Genomic DNA, 14,450 nt, shown 5'->3' with positions numbered 1-14,450 from the left:
TGGCAGTTTTGACACAGTAATTGGTTAGCTTTCCTTTTTGGAAGATACTACCAAGTATTAATACATTATATTACTATTTATAGGTATATGGTCTGTCGTGGATCGTGCTAGCTGTCCTGATGATTCTTTTCAAGGTGTGCAATATAACACTCTAAGCAGTTGGATACTTCCACTCTTGTATGTGATATTCTTCTGATCTCTTATTGTAAAGTTCCTTTTGTGTCATGGATTTTCAGGTGTTTACCTTCAGTCAGAAGATATCAGTCAATTTCCAGCTGCTGTTGCGCTTTATCCAAGGCCTCTCCTTCATGTTAGCACTTGCTGGTTTAGCTGTTGCAGTTGTATTTACAGATCTTTCTTTGCCAGACATCTTTGCATGCATCTTAGCATTCGTTCCCACTGGGTGGGGAATTCTTTCAGTGAGTTACATTTCTCAGTTATAATCATTTAATACTTTTTATAATTCTTTCATTTTATTGCTCTTTATGTATATGAATGGAAACTACTAATATATACATTATAGTCATTATACATTTCAAGAAAAAGTAGATTTTAGTTCTTTATTAAGGGAAAAGTGAGCTGACCCTCAGCAAGTGCATGCATAATAAAATAAGTGACATTTAATATGTGGATGGTGTGTATGATACACTATTTCAGTTGGTAAAATGTCTACTTTAAAATATTGTGTTTTCTGCTTCATCTAGTTGGAGGACAAGTTGGATGAATGTAATATAAGATTTCCTTTTTTGGTCGAAAAGATGATTCGTTCCACAGCAGCAAAATGAACACAACAGAATACAAAGCAAAGAAACAACTAGAACCAAAGACACAACAGACAACTACACTCGGATACTAGTAAAAAAACTAAAAACAGACATAACTGAGTTCGTTTTGAGTAACTAGAAAATTCTTATAAACGGATCAACAATCCAAAACCCTTTTGAATAGTACTCCACTTACAAACAACCTTTTTAGTCCAAGTTCCTTAAACTAAGTTCATTTTGAGTTTTGACTCATTTATCCACTCTCTCCTGTATATATTACAGTGACCGATTTTTAGAAAGATTGATGAAAGTTGTAATGGTTTCGCAATCATAAAATCAATAGTTTTTTGGGAGAATGACTGTTGAGGCCACCTCAGAATTCTTAGCCCCACCGTACAGGTGGGATGAATCCTGATCGTGGATTGATGCCAAATCCACGGGCAGGATGCGGTTTATAGGTGGGGGGGGCTACTAGTAGACTATGGGGGGCTGTCATTTCAGAATTCTGCAGTGGGCTGCAGTGTACTTCTCCGTAATTTTTTTTGATAAATAATAATAAGCATTTTATTAATGATCAATCAAAAGAGTTACATAATGAAGACTTCTCACAATGAGACGCAAGATGCAGCCTAAAAAATAAAGCAGATTTACAATTTAGCCTGAAATAATTGATCCTTATGCACCCTTGGCTAGCTAAAAAGTCCAACCTATTTTCCGATCTCCTTTCCCAATGGACTCTAGCTGTTATATTGGAAGTTAGCCACTTGAATCTCCAGTTCCTTCAGCCACCCAATTACCAGTTTAGAGTAACCTTCAATTCACAATCTCCCATAGTTCAGCTCTCTAGCAATTTCCTTGTAAAACTGCTTCGACGTCTGCACTAACAGCATCCCCCACACTAGAGAATAAGGCAACAATCTGACCCTCTGCATTTTTGAAGACTCCCCCAATACCAAGAGGCCCAGGATTATCTAGGCTGCTACCTTCAAAGTTTAGCTTGATAAAACCTTCTTCAGGGGGCTCCCAAGCTATAACTGACTTGTTGTTAACAATAGAACCAATTCCCAATTTCGCCTGTTGGTAAAAGAGAATTGCAAGAAAAGGTCCTATGATTTATCCCAATTGATAGCCTTGTTCAATATGCAATCTCAAACAATAGCCTCATCCCTCTCTTTATCATTAAATATTCTAGCATTTCTATCCCCCCCCCCCCACACACACACTATCCACACCAAAGCAGCCCTAGCACATCTACATAAAACTCTTCATCTTCATTTAGGCCACGTGAAGGTTGTCGGGTTGAATAGACCACCAATCTGCAGAAGCACAATGCACCTGCAACCAACTGGAGCAAAAAGCTTTTCCCAAAGTCCTACAATAAAGAAGCAAGAGATTAGTAGGTAGTAACAACTTTCTCCATTAGCTTTGCAAAGGATACACCAATTTGGGGAAATAAGGCTAGGTCTTCTCTTTTGCAGATTGTCCATAGTGTTTAGTTTCCCGAGAGAGACTTCCCAACAAACAGCTCCCACCATGGGAGGGATGGGTTTGTTCCAAATTTCCTTACAATAAAAAGGTTGAGGGTTAGGTATCTAGGAAATTCTAGACAATAATAGGGCACATAGGCATAACCTAGGTGATATAAAATAAAAAATAAAATTGTAGGTTGGTTCCTTAATTTGGCATTGCCAATTATCATATTAAAAAGACAGTAGTATTTAAATATATTAATTTACATATTTACGGAAGAACATCAATATTCAAGCCTTGTTAGGTGTATTAAAGATGAATATCAAAGAATTTTGGTAATACGTGGAGAAATCTAGGAGAGATGGAAAAACTATTTCGAAAAATTATTAAATGAACATGTAGAGGTGACTAGTGGAGGAGAGATTAGAATTTTGGTAATAGCATGTCCTTTATAAAATTAGAATCACTGAAGTGAAAGAGGCACTAAATAAGATGAGGGGAAAGGTGCTGGGACCAAATGGTATACCAATAGATGTAGGCGAAGGTATGGAAGAGGTAGCTTATTATGGCTAACTAAGCTATTTAATAAGATAACGAAAGAAAAGAAGATGCCTGATGAGTGGAGAAAGAACAGTATCAGTATGGTGTCTATATTCAAGAACAAAGGTGATGATATACAAAGTTGTAATAACTATTAGGGCTTAAACTCATGAACCACACTATGAAACTCTGGGAGAGAATATAGAGCAAAGGTTAAAAACATGAAACAAGTATAACAGAGAACTAATTTGGGTTTATGCCGGAGAGATCAACCATGGAAGCATGGTTGCTCATTGACCTAGATTGACCTAGAAAAAGCATATAATAGTCCCCAAAGAAATAATATGGAGGATCTTGGAAAAAGGAAGGTGTCCCCAGTAGGTATACCGACCTAATTAAGGATATGTATGAGGGTGCAATAACCAATGTTAGAACACCTGTGGGAGAAACATCAAATTTATGATGGTTTTTCACCAAGGTTTAAACACTTAGCCCCAATTTAAATGCAAAATTAAGTTTATGGAAAAATACCTTAGAAACAAAAGTTTTTAAAGTAGGACAAACAAAATATATATATTGTAAAGTCAATCTTTAATACCAAACCATATGTAAAGTTCATCCTTAATCCTTAAAGTGTACCTTGGTCTACAATCCCAAGTGCAAAAGCCAAGGTACACTTGGGATTGTAGATCAAGAGAAAACCAATGTTCAGAGAACCGCACCGGGCATGGAACCATATTCAGGAGAGGTTCACGGGTCAGAGGTTCAACTAGGGTCAAACTGAAGGTCTAATCGTGAATAAAAGCCTAGTGCATGAGGCTCCCACCAAAAAGGTTGAACCATGAATGGTGTGGCATATATGTATATATACCAGGTCACATAAATACTATGTATAATATATTTTACAAATTATATCATACTTGAATGTAGTGGATGGATGGATGGAAAGTTCCCTAATTTTTAAAACAAATAAGTAAATAACCAGGATTCAAGCCAGAAATTAAAAAATAAAAAATAAATAAAAAACAGGGTGCAAGCCTCTTAACTCACTTTTTTCTATAAAATACATGTGTAATAAAGTAATATATACAATAAAGAGTCATAAATTAACACAAATAGAGAAATGGATTAATGGTAATTGAGCAATACACATTTTCTTTCAAGTCTTGCCATAAGCTTTTTGAAATTTCAATTATTTAGTGACCCAGGCAGTTTCATGAAACTGGGACCAGTTCTCTAGCTAAACCAGATGGTCTTCCTGTTTTGACCTTTTCTATCATTTCCAGTTTTTATGGTTTGATTGAACCAGTCAGTGCTCCGGGTCATGACCAGCTTATCCAGTCCAGTTTTCCAAGCACTAGAGATAACTCAATGAAGGAGAGATTGAGGAGGATGCCGCCCACAGGATTAGAGCTTGATGGGCAAAACAGAGGGGTGCATCCAAATTCTTATGTGATGGACAAATACCACTTGGTTGAAGGCAAGTTCTATAAAACAACTGTAAGGCCAACTATTTTGTATGGAATTAAGTGTTGGCAGTTAAGAAACGGTATGTCCAAAAAATGAGCATGGTAGAAATGCGAATGATTGCATGGATGGGTAGTAAAATTAGAAAGGACAGGGTTTGAAATGAAGTCATACAAGGGAACCTAGGAGTAAATCCAATAGGCGATACGATAAGAGAAAGTAGACTGAAATGGCTTGGTCACATTCATAAGACCATTTATGGCACCAGTTAAAAGAAGTGATCTGTTACAAATTGAAGGGACTAGAAGAGATACTGGCAGACAAAAAAGGACTCGACTGGAAGTGGTAAGAAATGCATAAGTACTCATAATTTAATGATATGGCACTGAACAGAATGGAAAGGTGAAACAGGGTTCATGTAGCTGACCCCTTACTTGAGGCAGGGCTTAGATGATGATGTATGATTTTATGAAATCAAGTTAAGGTCGGGTGAGTACATTTACTGTCCTTTTCTTGGAAAATATTTTAGTCTGTTAGGCGAACTATTGTATTATTTAAATAATTGGAGCCTAAAAAGTTATTTATTATTTATCAAAAAAAAAAAGTTGTTATTAATTGCTTCTAGTTTGTGGTCGCATCCATGATAAAATGGAAATATTTTAGTTTGTGAGGTATAGACTTGCTCCCGTAATGGCTGTCCTTTTTCTTTGAAGCCGGAAACCTGCTGGACCCCATTTATATATGTTAGCAGAATTTCATCATTTACTGCTGTGCAGTCCACTGTATTGTTGTCTGGATGATTCTTCCTGAGAATTAAGGTATTACTTCTGTTGGGAGTGGGGAATGAAAGAAAGCCATTGTAAAACTATTAAGAAGTTTTCTTTGTTCTACATCATTTTGTCATATCTTTTATACAGGTTCTTATCAGCATCTATCAATTTATTTTTCACGTTTGACGTGCAACTGGTTTATGCAATTTCAGATAGCTGCAGCTTGGAAACCATTGACGAAGAGGCTGGGTTTGTGGAAATCCATTCGTTCAATTGCTCGATTTTATGATGCCGGAATGGGGATACTCATTTTCATCCCTATAGCATTCTTCTCATGGTTCCCCTTTGTCTCAACATTTCAGACCCGACTCATGTTCAACCAAGCATTCAGTCGAGGGTTAGAGATCTCTCTCATCCTTGCTGGAAACAACCCCAACACTGGGATATGATGACAGGCTGTGACCCATGCAGTAATATCTGTATAACATGAGATGGCCCAACGCAGATTGTTTTCATTCTCTCGCGGCTAAGGTTTCTTTCATACTCTTTAGTTTCATGGATATCGGGCGTGGTGGAAGGGTGACTGTCTATTTGTAGACCAATTCTAATTCAATTGGGGATCTGCAGTAAGTGTAGTAGAAGAAATGTAAAAAAAATACAATATGATTGTATATGTTTTTCTTGATAAGCAGAATATGATTATATTGAATGATAGACCAGAACGTATTTTTGCCAAATTATAGTAATTTTGCTTAATCGATCAGCCAATCCTTTTCATTTAGGCTTGTAAACGGAGAATCGTGCCATATTCAAATTCGATTTCAATTGCAATTGTGGTGATCCGAATTCCATTCGATACTCAATGAATACTTAAAATTATAAATTGAATTTGAACTCAACTAGATAATCAAATTTTTTATTTAATTCGAATTCAACCAATTATTTGTATTGATATTAAAAGCCTGATGTCTTTAAACCAAACTAACAAGGCGAAACAACCTCTCCTATTCCCCATAAAGGATAAGAGATATACCAGAGAAGCAACCCCTCCTGTGGGGTAAAGTGTAAAGCTTGTTTACTCTGGATCTCTTCTACAAAGAACAATAGTTGCAAACGGACAGGGGATGATGGAGGGAGAGAAAAGGGGGAGATGAGATGGAGCAAGGGAGGAACCATACTATCACTATAGATTAATGAAACAAAAGAAGAGTGGTCTTGTCACCGTCATAAGTAATCATTGTCCCTTTCTTATAATGAATAGGATTGTTATTATAAAGCACAGCTATCTATATTATATTATATTATATTATATTGTATTTGGATAATTATGGGATCCAGTCAATACACATTTGAATTCGATTCAATAAATCAACAATATGAAATAAATATTTTGAATTCGACCATTTGTAATATTTAAATTATCAAATTTGAATTTGACTAGAAAGATATAATGCCCGAAAATTTGTAATCAATCAACTGGTATTATAAAAGTGATAACCAATCAGAAAATCGGATTACATTTATCAAAATTCATAGGGGATTTTGATTGGTCAAAGCCCTTCCAGTATCCTGTCTTTCCGACAGCATAGTTTAAGTTTAAGCAAAAATCAATTTTAATGTTATTAAAATAAATTTTCAAAGAAGTGCAACTGCAGATGGGAAAGTTTGTGAGGAACTCTAGTTTGATAGGTACAGATGTAAGTAGTTAAGTTACAGGACAGTTTCTTTTTCATTTTTTGTTGGAATTCGGAGAAAATTGTTTAACTTGTATGGTAGTTTAAAAAACATGACTAGTGGCTCTTTCTTTCACCGTGAAAAGAAGCATTTCATCCTTTTAGATAATTAGAAGGTTTTTCTTGTTAATTATTTCATTCATAGATCATTCGGACTACTCATAAATCCAAATGAAAATATCTTCATTCTGGATACGGCTATGGTGCACACGACTATTGTAATTGTAAGGGTAAATAATACCGCATGAATGTATGATATGATGCGTATAGGTAGTGGGAGCTATAACCTTTTAATAAGTTTAAACATTAAATGTTTGTTCTAATATACCTACGACTACGACCTACCTTGAATTTGTCGAACTGGCAAAAAAATTAAAAATAAAAAAAAAAAGAGAAAGAGTATCCATGATTAAAAACTATGGATATGCAATTTTTGCCTAGTTTCAGTCAAATACTTATACGATCATACCACCCTTTGGGTTAATAACTTCTCTCTTTTGTCCACTACAGTATAGGGAAATTGCTACGGAAGAGAGATAAGTCAAACAAAAAAAAGAGTATTTTAACAAAATTCCCATATTTTAAATTGCTAGGGAAATTGCCTAGTTTTATCATCTCATGTTTTTATTTTATCTTAATTTTTCCCTTAATATATTTCAACTTTCATTCTCACCTGAACAGCTGAAATTCATGGCTGAAAAAGGATTTATCCGGTCCCTTAAAGAAATATAAATAAAGGAACCTTGGTCCACATAACATTCAAAAGGGTGCCAAAAAGGGAAAAATGGACTTTTGAGAAGTCCAAATGTCAAGTGAGAACCTGTTCTGCTGTTACTAAATCCAACGGCATATAGTTTAATGGGAAGAATAAGTAAACATCTTAACCACTTTCTGAGATTTATTCCTCTAGTTATACGTTCAGGACCAAGTAAACATCTTAAGAGCTTTACATTCTCAATGATACACCCAGTACTACTGGTGCACAATGTGTTCTAAAACCGTAGGTTGAGAATGTAGTTTTTAATAATAGCCTTTGAGGTTCAACGTTCTTGTCAAACTTTCCAATTTTAGGATACTGGAAAGCGAGATTTATATAATCTGATTTGTTGAACAATTATTGAATAATGGCAAACCGTAGATTGAGCGTGGATTTGAATGACAAGCAAAATGATAATATACGGCTTCGAGACGAGTCATTACTTAAGCACTTAATTTATTTTATACTGTCAACCAATGATACCATAGCAAGTAAAAAGGAACCGATCAAATTGGCATTCTGCGGGAGGGGAGAGAATAAATTGACAATGCATGATAAGAATTAAGAATTAAGAAATCTGTCAGTTTGCCTGAAAAGAAATATGTTTATTGGTTTTAATCAAAACACACTGTAAGTAATGGCAAAATCCGCTTCAACCCAAACCAAAGCAGAATTAGTACACAACTAAGAAGAAATAATAATGAAAAAACAAAAAAGAATTGATTTTTAGGTCATTGTCCCAACAATGGAATGGGAGAAGAAAGAAACAACAAGCGGAATAGATGGAAAAGAAAAAGAAAGCATTTAAAAACATGCATGATAAGAAGCATTTCTCGGATGCAAGGTGCATCTCTTCAACCTTGGCTCTTGCCATGCATAATCAGAAGCATTTCCTGTGCACAATAGATGGCCCAGATTCATCGTACTCTCCCTTTGAAATCCACATCTGTAGGAAAGAAAATAAATAAATAAATTCAGGTAATCAGACATTTTACAATCGTCTTCTGGCCAAGTATAATGCTAACATGCATTGCCTACCAAAAACAATTTCTGACCTGCATTCGTATGTCTAATGCTATTACTACTAAAGACAATAAATACCTGCTGGAAAGTGCTGAGAGATGCCAAGATGGAACCCCCAATCCAAACGCTGTACTTCCTCTCAGGTGGAGCAACAACCTTGATCTTCATGCTGCTGGGTGCTAATGCTGTTATTTCCTTGCTCATCCTATCGGCTATGCCTGGGAACATGGTGGAGCCACCACTGAGGACGATGTTGCCATATAGATCCTTCCTAATATCCACGTCGCACTTCATGATAGAGTTGTATGTCGTCTCGTGAATGCCAGCAGCTTCCATACCAATCATGGACGGCTGGAAGAGAACCTCTGGACATCTAAAACGCTCAGCACCAATGGTGATCACCTGCCCATCAGGCAGTTCATAACTCTTCTCTACAGATGAGCTCGTCTTGGCTGTCTCTAGCTCTTGCTCATAGTCAAGAGCAATGTATGCAAGCTTCTCTTTCATATCCCTCACAATTTCACGCTCGGCTGTGGTGGTGAAGGAGTAACCACGTTCAGTCAAGATTTTCATCAAGGCATCTGTGAGATCACGGCCTGCAAGGTCAAGACGCAGGATGGCGTGTGGAAGGGCATAACCTTCATAGATGGGAACAGTGTGACTGACACCATCTCCAGAGTCCAAAACGATACCTACAGACATGGAAGCATCACATGTTACCACTTGCCATATCAAAATACCAAAAATAATATGTAAATCCAATGAATTTCCTTACCAGTCGTACGACCACTGGCATAAAGGGAAAGAACAGCCTGAATAGCAACATACATCGCAGGAGTGTTGAATGTCTCAAACATGATTTGTGTCATCTTCTCACGATTAGCCTTTGGATTGAGAGGTGCCTCTGTGAGGAGAACAGGGTGCTCTTCTGGGGCCACACGGAGCTCATTGTAGAAGGTGTGATGCCAGATCTTCTCCATGTCATCCCAATTGTTCACAATGCCATGCTCAATTGGATATTTTAAAGTTAAGATACCACGCTTAGACTGTGCTTCATCCCCAACATAGGCATCCTTCTGGCCCATACCAACCATCACACCAGTGTGGCGGGGGCGACCTACAATGCTGGGGAAGACAGCCCTTGGAGCATCATCTCCAGCAAATCCAGCCTGAAAAATTTAAGGTTTTCAATTTTAAAAGAATCAACATGTAAGTTCCAAAATTCATATAATATAAAGCTAATCTTCATTTAATACACCTATTGCCATCTATATCTAAGTATAAAAATAGAATTTGAATACTAGAATTACAAGAAATTCTGATTCGGTACCTTGACCATTCCTGTCCCATTGTCGCATACAAGAGGCTGAATATCCTCACCTTCTGCCATTTTCTATCACCTGCTAGTAAGTCACCAAAAAGCACCAAATTCAAGCTGGTGTAGAAGTAATTCATATAAAAATATGTGTGCAAAAAATGGTAACCAGTTCCACTTCCTTGCCCACCAACGTGAGTTGATTTCTCTTCATGTAACATTTCATACACTAATAGCTCATTTAGTCAACTAGAAGATGCATTTACTTTTTACCAATAAATAGAAGATGCAGATCATCTTATACAATCAGTCAGTTGCATCTGAGATATGAAAGTGCTATGGGCAATTGGTAATGGAACCCATACACTTTCTTGTTAATGAAATTTCCTGTCTGACAATCTAAGAGCAATAAAAATGTAATAGAAGTTCACCGATTTCAAAAGAATACAAGATCTTGGTATAATAAAAACGAATGCAAAAGGGACAAGATTGAAAGGATTGACATCTAAATTTTATCTCGAATATAAATTACCATATGGATGAACACCAAGCATATAAAAGGAGTCGCAAGACTTGAATAATATCCTTCTAACAATTGTTCAAGCCAGATATACTTTAACTCAAATCAGGCCAGATATAATCTGAAAGAAGAGGATTTTTCAGCATTACATTACCATGGACAGTTGAATGTAATGAGAAATCCTGATTGACGCCAGGAAATAGAGGTCAAAATTACTACCAGACAAAGAAACTTTCGAATCTCGTCAAACAAGTCTTTGGGGTCAACATGAACCGTGGGAATTGAAATGCAAATGCAGAAGGAGATTCAGACGGGGAAAAGAAATTAACAGATTAAATCCTTATTACCAATCAATCCAATAATTAGCAATGCAGATTGAAAACGAGAACCAACAGGAGACCCTTTAGAAAATTATATTGTATGAACCAATACAATGAAAAAACAGGTCAAAAGATGAATCACGATAATTAAAAAAATGAAAATCCGCAAACTCTGTTACTAAAATCTTATTATGGAGATCTGCAATTAATAAATTCGATCTAACCACATTTCAATGGATCAATTTCAACAAATGAATCACCAAAACCATGGATTCGAACAATCAAATAGAGAAAAGAAATGGACATTAAAACAATCATTATAGTCTCCTCAGTTGTATGATTCCGATAATGGCAATTGATCGGAATGCTCTTCTAACTATGGCAATTGAAACAAATGATAATGAATTACCTCTGAAACCTTGAAATGGTTGTTTGTCAGAGACTCGGAAACCCCCTTCTTCCTCTTCCTCTTCCTCTTCTTCTTCTTCTTCTTCTTCTTCTTCTTCTTCTTCTTCTCTCTCTCTCTCTCGGTAAACTACAAATTACAAAATTTATAGAACGGAAATAACCACAAATTCATACTGCTGGATCTCGGCCGTTTGTTTTAAAAGTAGGATCTACGGCCCCAATGACGCGTCACCAGAGCGATGGAAACAGCTGGTTCCTAGTCCGAGATCAGGCATGCTTTGATTACTTCTAGCCATGATGATGAGACAAGTATGCCCCAGCCCATTTTCTTTTCTATTTGTTGGGGTCAGGCCCAGCCCAAATTAAGCGTCTGGTCAAACCATAGTTAGTAAATCCATGTAAAATACGCATTTTAAGCATGTAAATTATTCGGAAAAATGTGTAATATAAGAATATTTTGGATTTTAAAATATGGAGGACCACAATTTTCGGAATTCTCATTTTCTATATTTTTAAATTTCTAAAAATATTTATGTTTAATTTATTACTTTGAATTTTTTTTATTGAACACGAATATGCATTTGATCAATCTTTTGCCGTGTTATGTTTGTCTGACTGAATTTTTCACATATTTTTTATTCTTAATTTTGAAAGATATACGACTGTTTCCCATGTCATATTTATGCTGTACATATATTTACCAAGTCTTACAGGGGTTGAGCCAGGTTGGCCTATATTTTAGGCCCAAGTTCAAATTTAGAAGTATTAATACGTGAGTCCCGATTTCTCCCTCACGCCACATATCGGGAATATCTTCTGTATTTGTATATTTTCATTCATGGAGATACAGATGCAAGTGCTGTAAGGTGGGTGTGAGGACCACTCTGTGAATTTAAATAAAATCTAGGGAAATTTAGAGTTCAGTCCACGTCAGGTATTTTTTATTAGGATTTTGGGTTTTATTTACCAACAATTCCACCTATGATTCATTACTTCATACTTCTTGAATTTTGATTCATTCCCCCACCCATTAGTGTTCCAACTGTACTAAAGTTTATAAATGGACTTAAAAAATGTTACATGGTATTTACTGAAACCTAGGCTGTCTGAAAGGAGTATAAATACAAATATATAAAGTACAAAAACCTTATATTTTATATATATGTATATTGTACGTATTTATATTTATATTTATACTCTTTCTGAATTGAGTAGAATGCAAAATCTTATATTTATATTTATACTCTTTCCAAACTCACTCTTAATAAAAATATTTGCATCGATACTTTGAATCTCGATTAAGCCTAATGTGTGGGCCTAAGTCAGGCCTAGGCTTACATAAAGCACTTAGCCCCATATATATATATATATATATGGTCTAGGTGGTCTGCTTGTATCCCTTCCATTAAGAAGGCACGGTTTAAAGTCCATAGAAAAGAAGGCATTTCTGCAAATGGCCCGGTCCCATGTGGATGTGTGGCAAGTGACAACTCAACTCAACCTGCTAATACTAACCACAAAACTGGTATATAGCACCTCACCCTTATGGGGGCCAAAGCTGCAATGCAATGCATTTTATAGGAAAAGCACTTCAACTTTATATAGACTTTTAGAACCGACTGAAATTTCCTCTACTTTACAGAAAATAGCTTATAAGAAATCCACTTTGTTTGCATGGTTGAGACCTCCTGTTGCATGTCCCTCACATGGGCTAACAAAGTGCTTTTTTAAGGAATGTTATCATGTTGCTTTTAGATATTTTCATAAGTTCAAAATATTTAGGAGGAGTTCTACAACATGAATTTTTTTCTTTTTATTTTTCTTGTTGGTTTCAATAATAAATCAAAATCATCTGGTTTTGAAAACAGATTGTTTCTCAAAATGAAAATAGAAAACATTTTCTTAATTGTGTATGTATTTTTTTTCTGGATTAAACCTAAAAACTATGCTCTTGAATTTTTTATTTCAAAAAATATGTTTTCATCTAATTATTTAATACGTTATTTCATAAACTATTTAATTTCTATGACTACAAAGTTTGTTTCTGTTTTAAAAACCTTCATTTTGGTTTTTCCAAAAAAAATATATATTGTTTTTTTTTTTTTTGAAACAAAACCAACTTGTTTTTATCTTTCAAAACAAAAGCAGAGCTCAAGAACACGTTTTTGGATTTTTGCTGATTGATTTTGCTCAAAAACAAATAAAAACACTCTCTTAGGGGGTGTTTTACAACAGCATGATTGATTTTGTTCTCTTGAAACAAAAACAAGTACATCAGTAAATTTAAAAAAACAAAATCATTGAACTCAAAATACCCTTTACCTCGCCTAGGCCACAATGTATCAACCATCTAGGAAGAGTATAGACGAATTTGAATAAAAAAGTCAGCATAGAACTAGGATTAGAGAATGATTTTTGCAAAGAGAATATTGTTTTCCTATGAAAACGATCTTCACAGTTTTAATCTTCTTGGACCTTAAATTAGATAGATACATCATGCATCCTTTGTCATTAAATGGGGAGTTTTTTTTTTTTTTTTTTTTTTTCTGCTCCATGGAGCTACATAGCAAGGTAGCCCATCCCCTAAACCTGCGCCGGTACATGCAAGATTTGATCCCAAGTCTCATTTAGTGAAAAACCTTAAAAACTAGCCAATTGACACCTTACATCATCATTATACGTTTTCACCTATTATCATGGTCTTTAAAACGGACCCGGTAACCGAACCGGTCAGGGGTCTGGTTATCGGGTCGAACGGTCTGATCGTTCAAATCGAACGCTCAGAACGTTTTGACAAAAAAATTAAAAAAAATTAAAAACGGTCAAAACCGTTTGAACGATTCGAACAGTTAACTGCTCGGTTCAGTGGTTCGCTGACCAAAATCAACGATTTTGGAGAAAATCCAGTTTTTGGGGAAAATGGAACTGGTCAGGTAACCAGTTCCAGTTTTTCTGGTACGGTTTTGAAAACCATGCTCATTACTAGTGTTTTCAAAGCCGGATCAAACCGAACAGTCAGACCAGAAAAAACAAGAACTAGTCACCTGATCAGTCCCATTTCACCCCAAAACCGTTTTTTGGCTGAAATCCATTGATTTGGTCAGTAAACTACTGACCTGGACGGTCAAACCATCGACCCAAACAACAAAATTTGGTCATTTTCTTGTTTTTTTATTTTTTTATTTTTTGTTAGAATGAATCAATTCATTCAGACCGGATGATTGGACCATTTGACCAAGGAACCAGACCCAATTTAAAAATCTTGCCTATTATTATCATATAAAGCAAATACTTTTCTTGGGTTTTGTACAGGTCATAAAAATTAAATCCAAATAAAACTTAATTGCACATGATGCATAGTTG

The 14,450-nt window shown here is 35.7% G+C and overlaps 2 protein-coding genes across 3 annotated transcripts in view; one reads left to right on the top strand and one right to left on the bottom strand.

Annotated features, from left to right (window-relative positions):
* The window catches only part of GSL10 (glucan synthase-like 10), a 123,321-nt gene extending 117,542 nt beyond the window's left edge, over positions 1 to 5,779 (top strand). The window contains exons 50-52 of the mRNA XM_088954511.1: positions 84 to 134; positions 237 to 419; positions 5,224 to 5,779. Coding sequence (XP_088810637.1) covers positions 84 to 134; positions 237 to 419; positions 5,224 to 5,460 — 471 coding nt within the window. The 3' untranslated portion in view covers positions 5,461 to 5,779. The remainder of the gene's footprint in view (positions 1 to 83; positions 135 to 236; positions 420 to 5,223) is intronic.
* A 2,306-nt stretch (positions 5,780 to 8,085) lies between these two features.
* On the bottom strand, positions 8,086 to 11,507 carry LOC148844660 (actin-like). 2 transcript variants are annotated; one of them, XM_088954513.1, is made up of 5 exons: positions 11,089 to 11,507; positions 9,855 to 9,924; positions 9,300 to 9,693; positions 8,603 to 9,216; positions 8,086 to 8,447 (listed from the first exon to the last, which is right to left on the bottom strand). In XM_088954513.1, the coding sequence occupies exons 2-5, from the start codon at positions 9,912 to 9,914 to the stop codon at positions 8,382 to 8,384; spliced, it is 1,134 nt and encodes a 377-aa protein (XP_088810639.1). In that variant the 5' UTR covers positions 9,915 to 9,924; positions 11,089 to 11,507; the 3' UTR covers positions 8,086 to 8,381. The 2 variants fall into 2 exon arrangements, with proteins under 2 accessions (XP_088810639.1, XP_088810640.1); XM_088954514.1 differs by having other exon boundaries at positions 9,855 to 9,927; positions 11,089 to 11,257.
* Between the last annotated feature and the right edge of the window lie 2,943 nt (positions 11,508 to 14,450).

Source organism: Nelumbo lutea, chromosome 7 (genome assembly GCF_056320005.1).
Source record: "Nelumbo lutea isolate HS-2025 chromosome 7, American lotus-T2T, whole genome shotgun sequence".
In the NCBI taxonomy this organism is placed as follows: domain Eukaryota; kingdom Viridiplantae; phylum Streptophyta; class Magnoliopsida; order Proteales; family Nelumbonaceae; genus Nelumbo; species Nelumbo lutea.
This window is presented reverse-complemented; position numbering and strand designations above follow the sequence as displayed.

Coding starts and splice junctions, on each gene's coding strand:
- LOC148844660 (XM_088954513.1), bottom strand. CDS start 9,914: ATGGCAGAAGGTGAGGATATTCAGCCTCTTGTATGCGACAATGGGACA. Junction 9,694..9,854: donor ATGGGACAGGAATGGTCAAG/GTACCGAATCAG, acceptor TAAATTTTTCAG/GCTGGATTTGCTGGAGATGA. Junction 8,448..8,602: donor CTCTCAGCACTTTCCAGCAG/GTATTTATTGTC, acceptor TCTTTCCTACAG/ATGTGGATTTCAAAGGGAGA.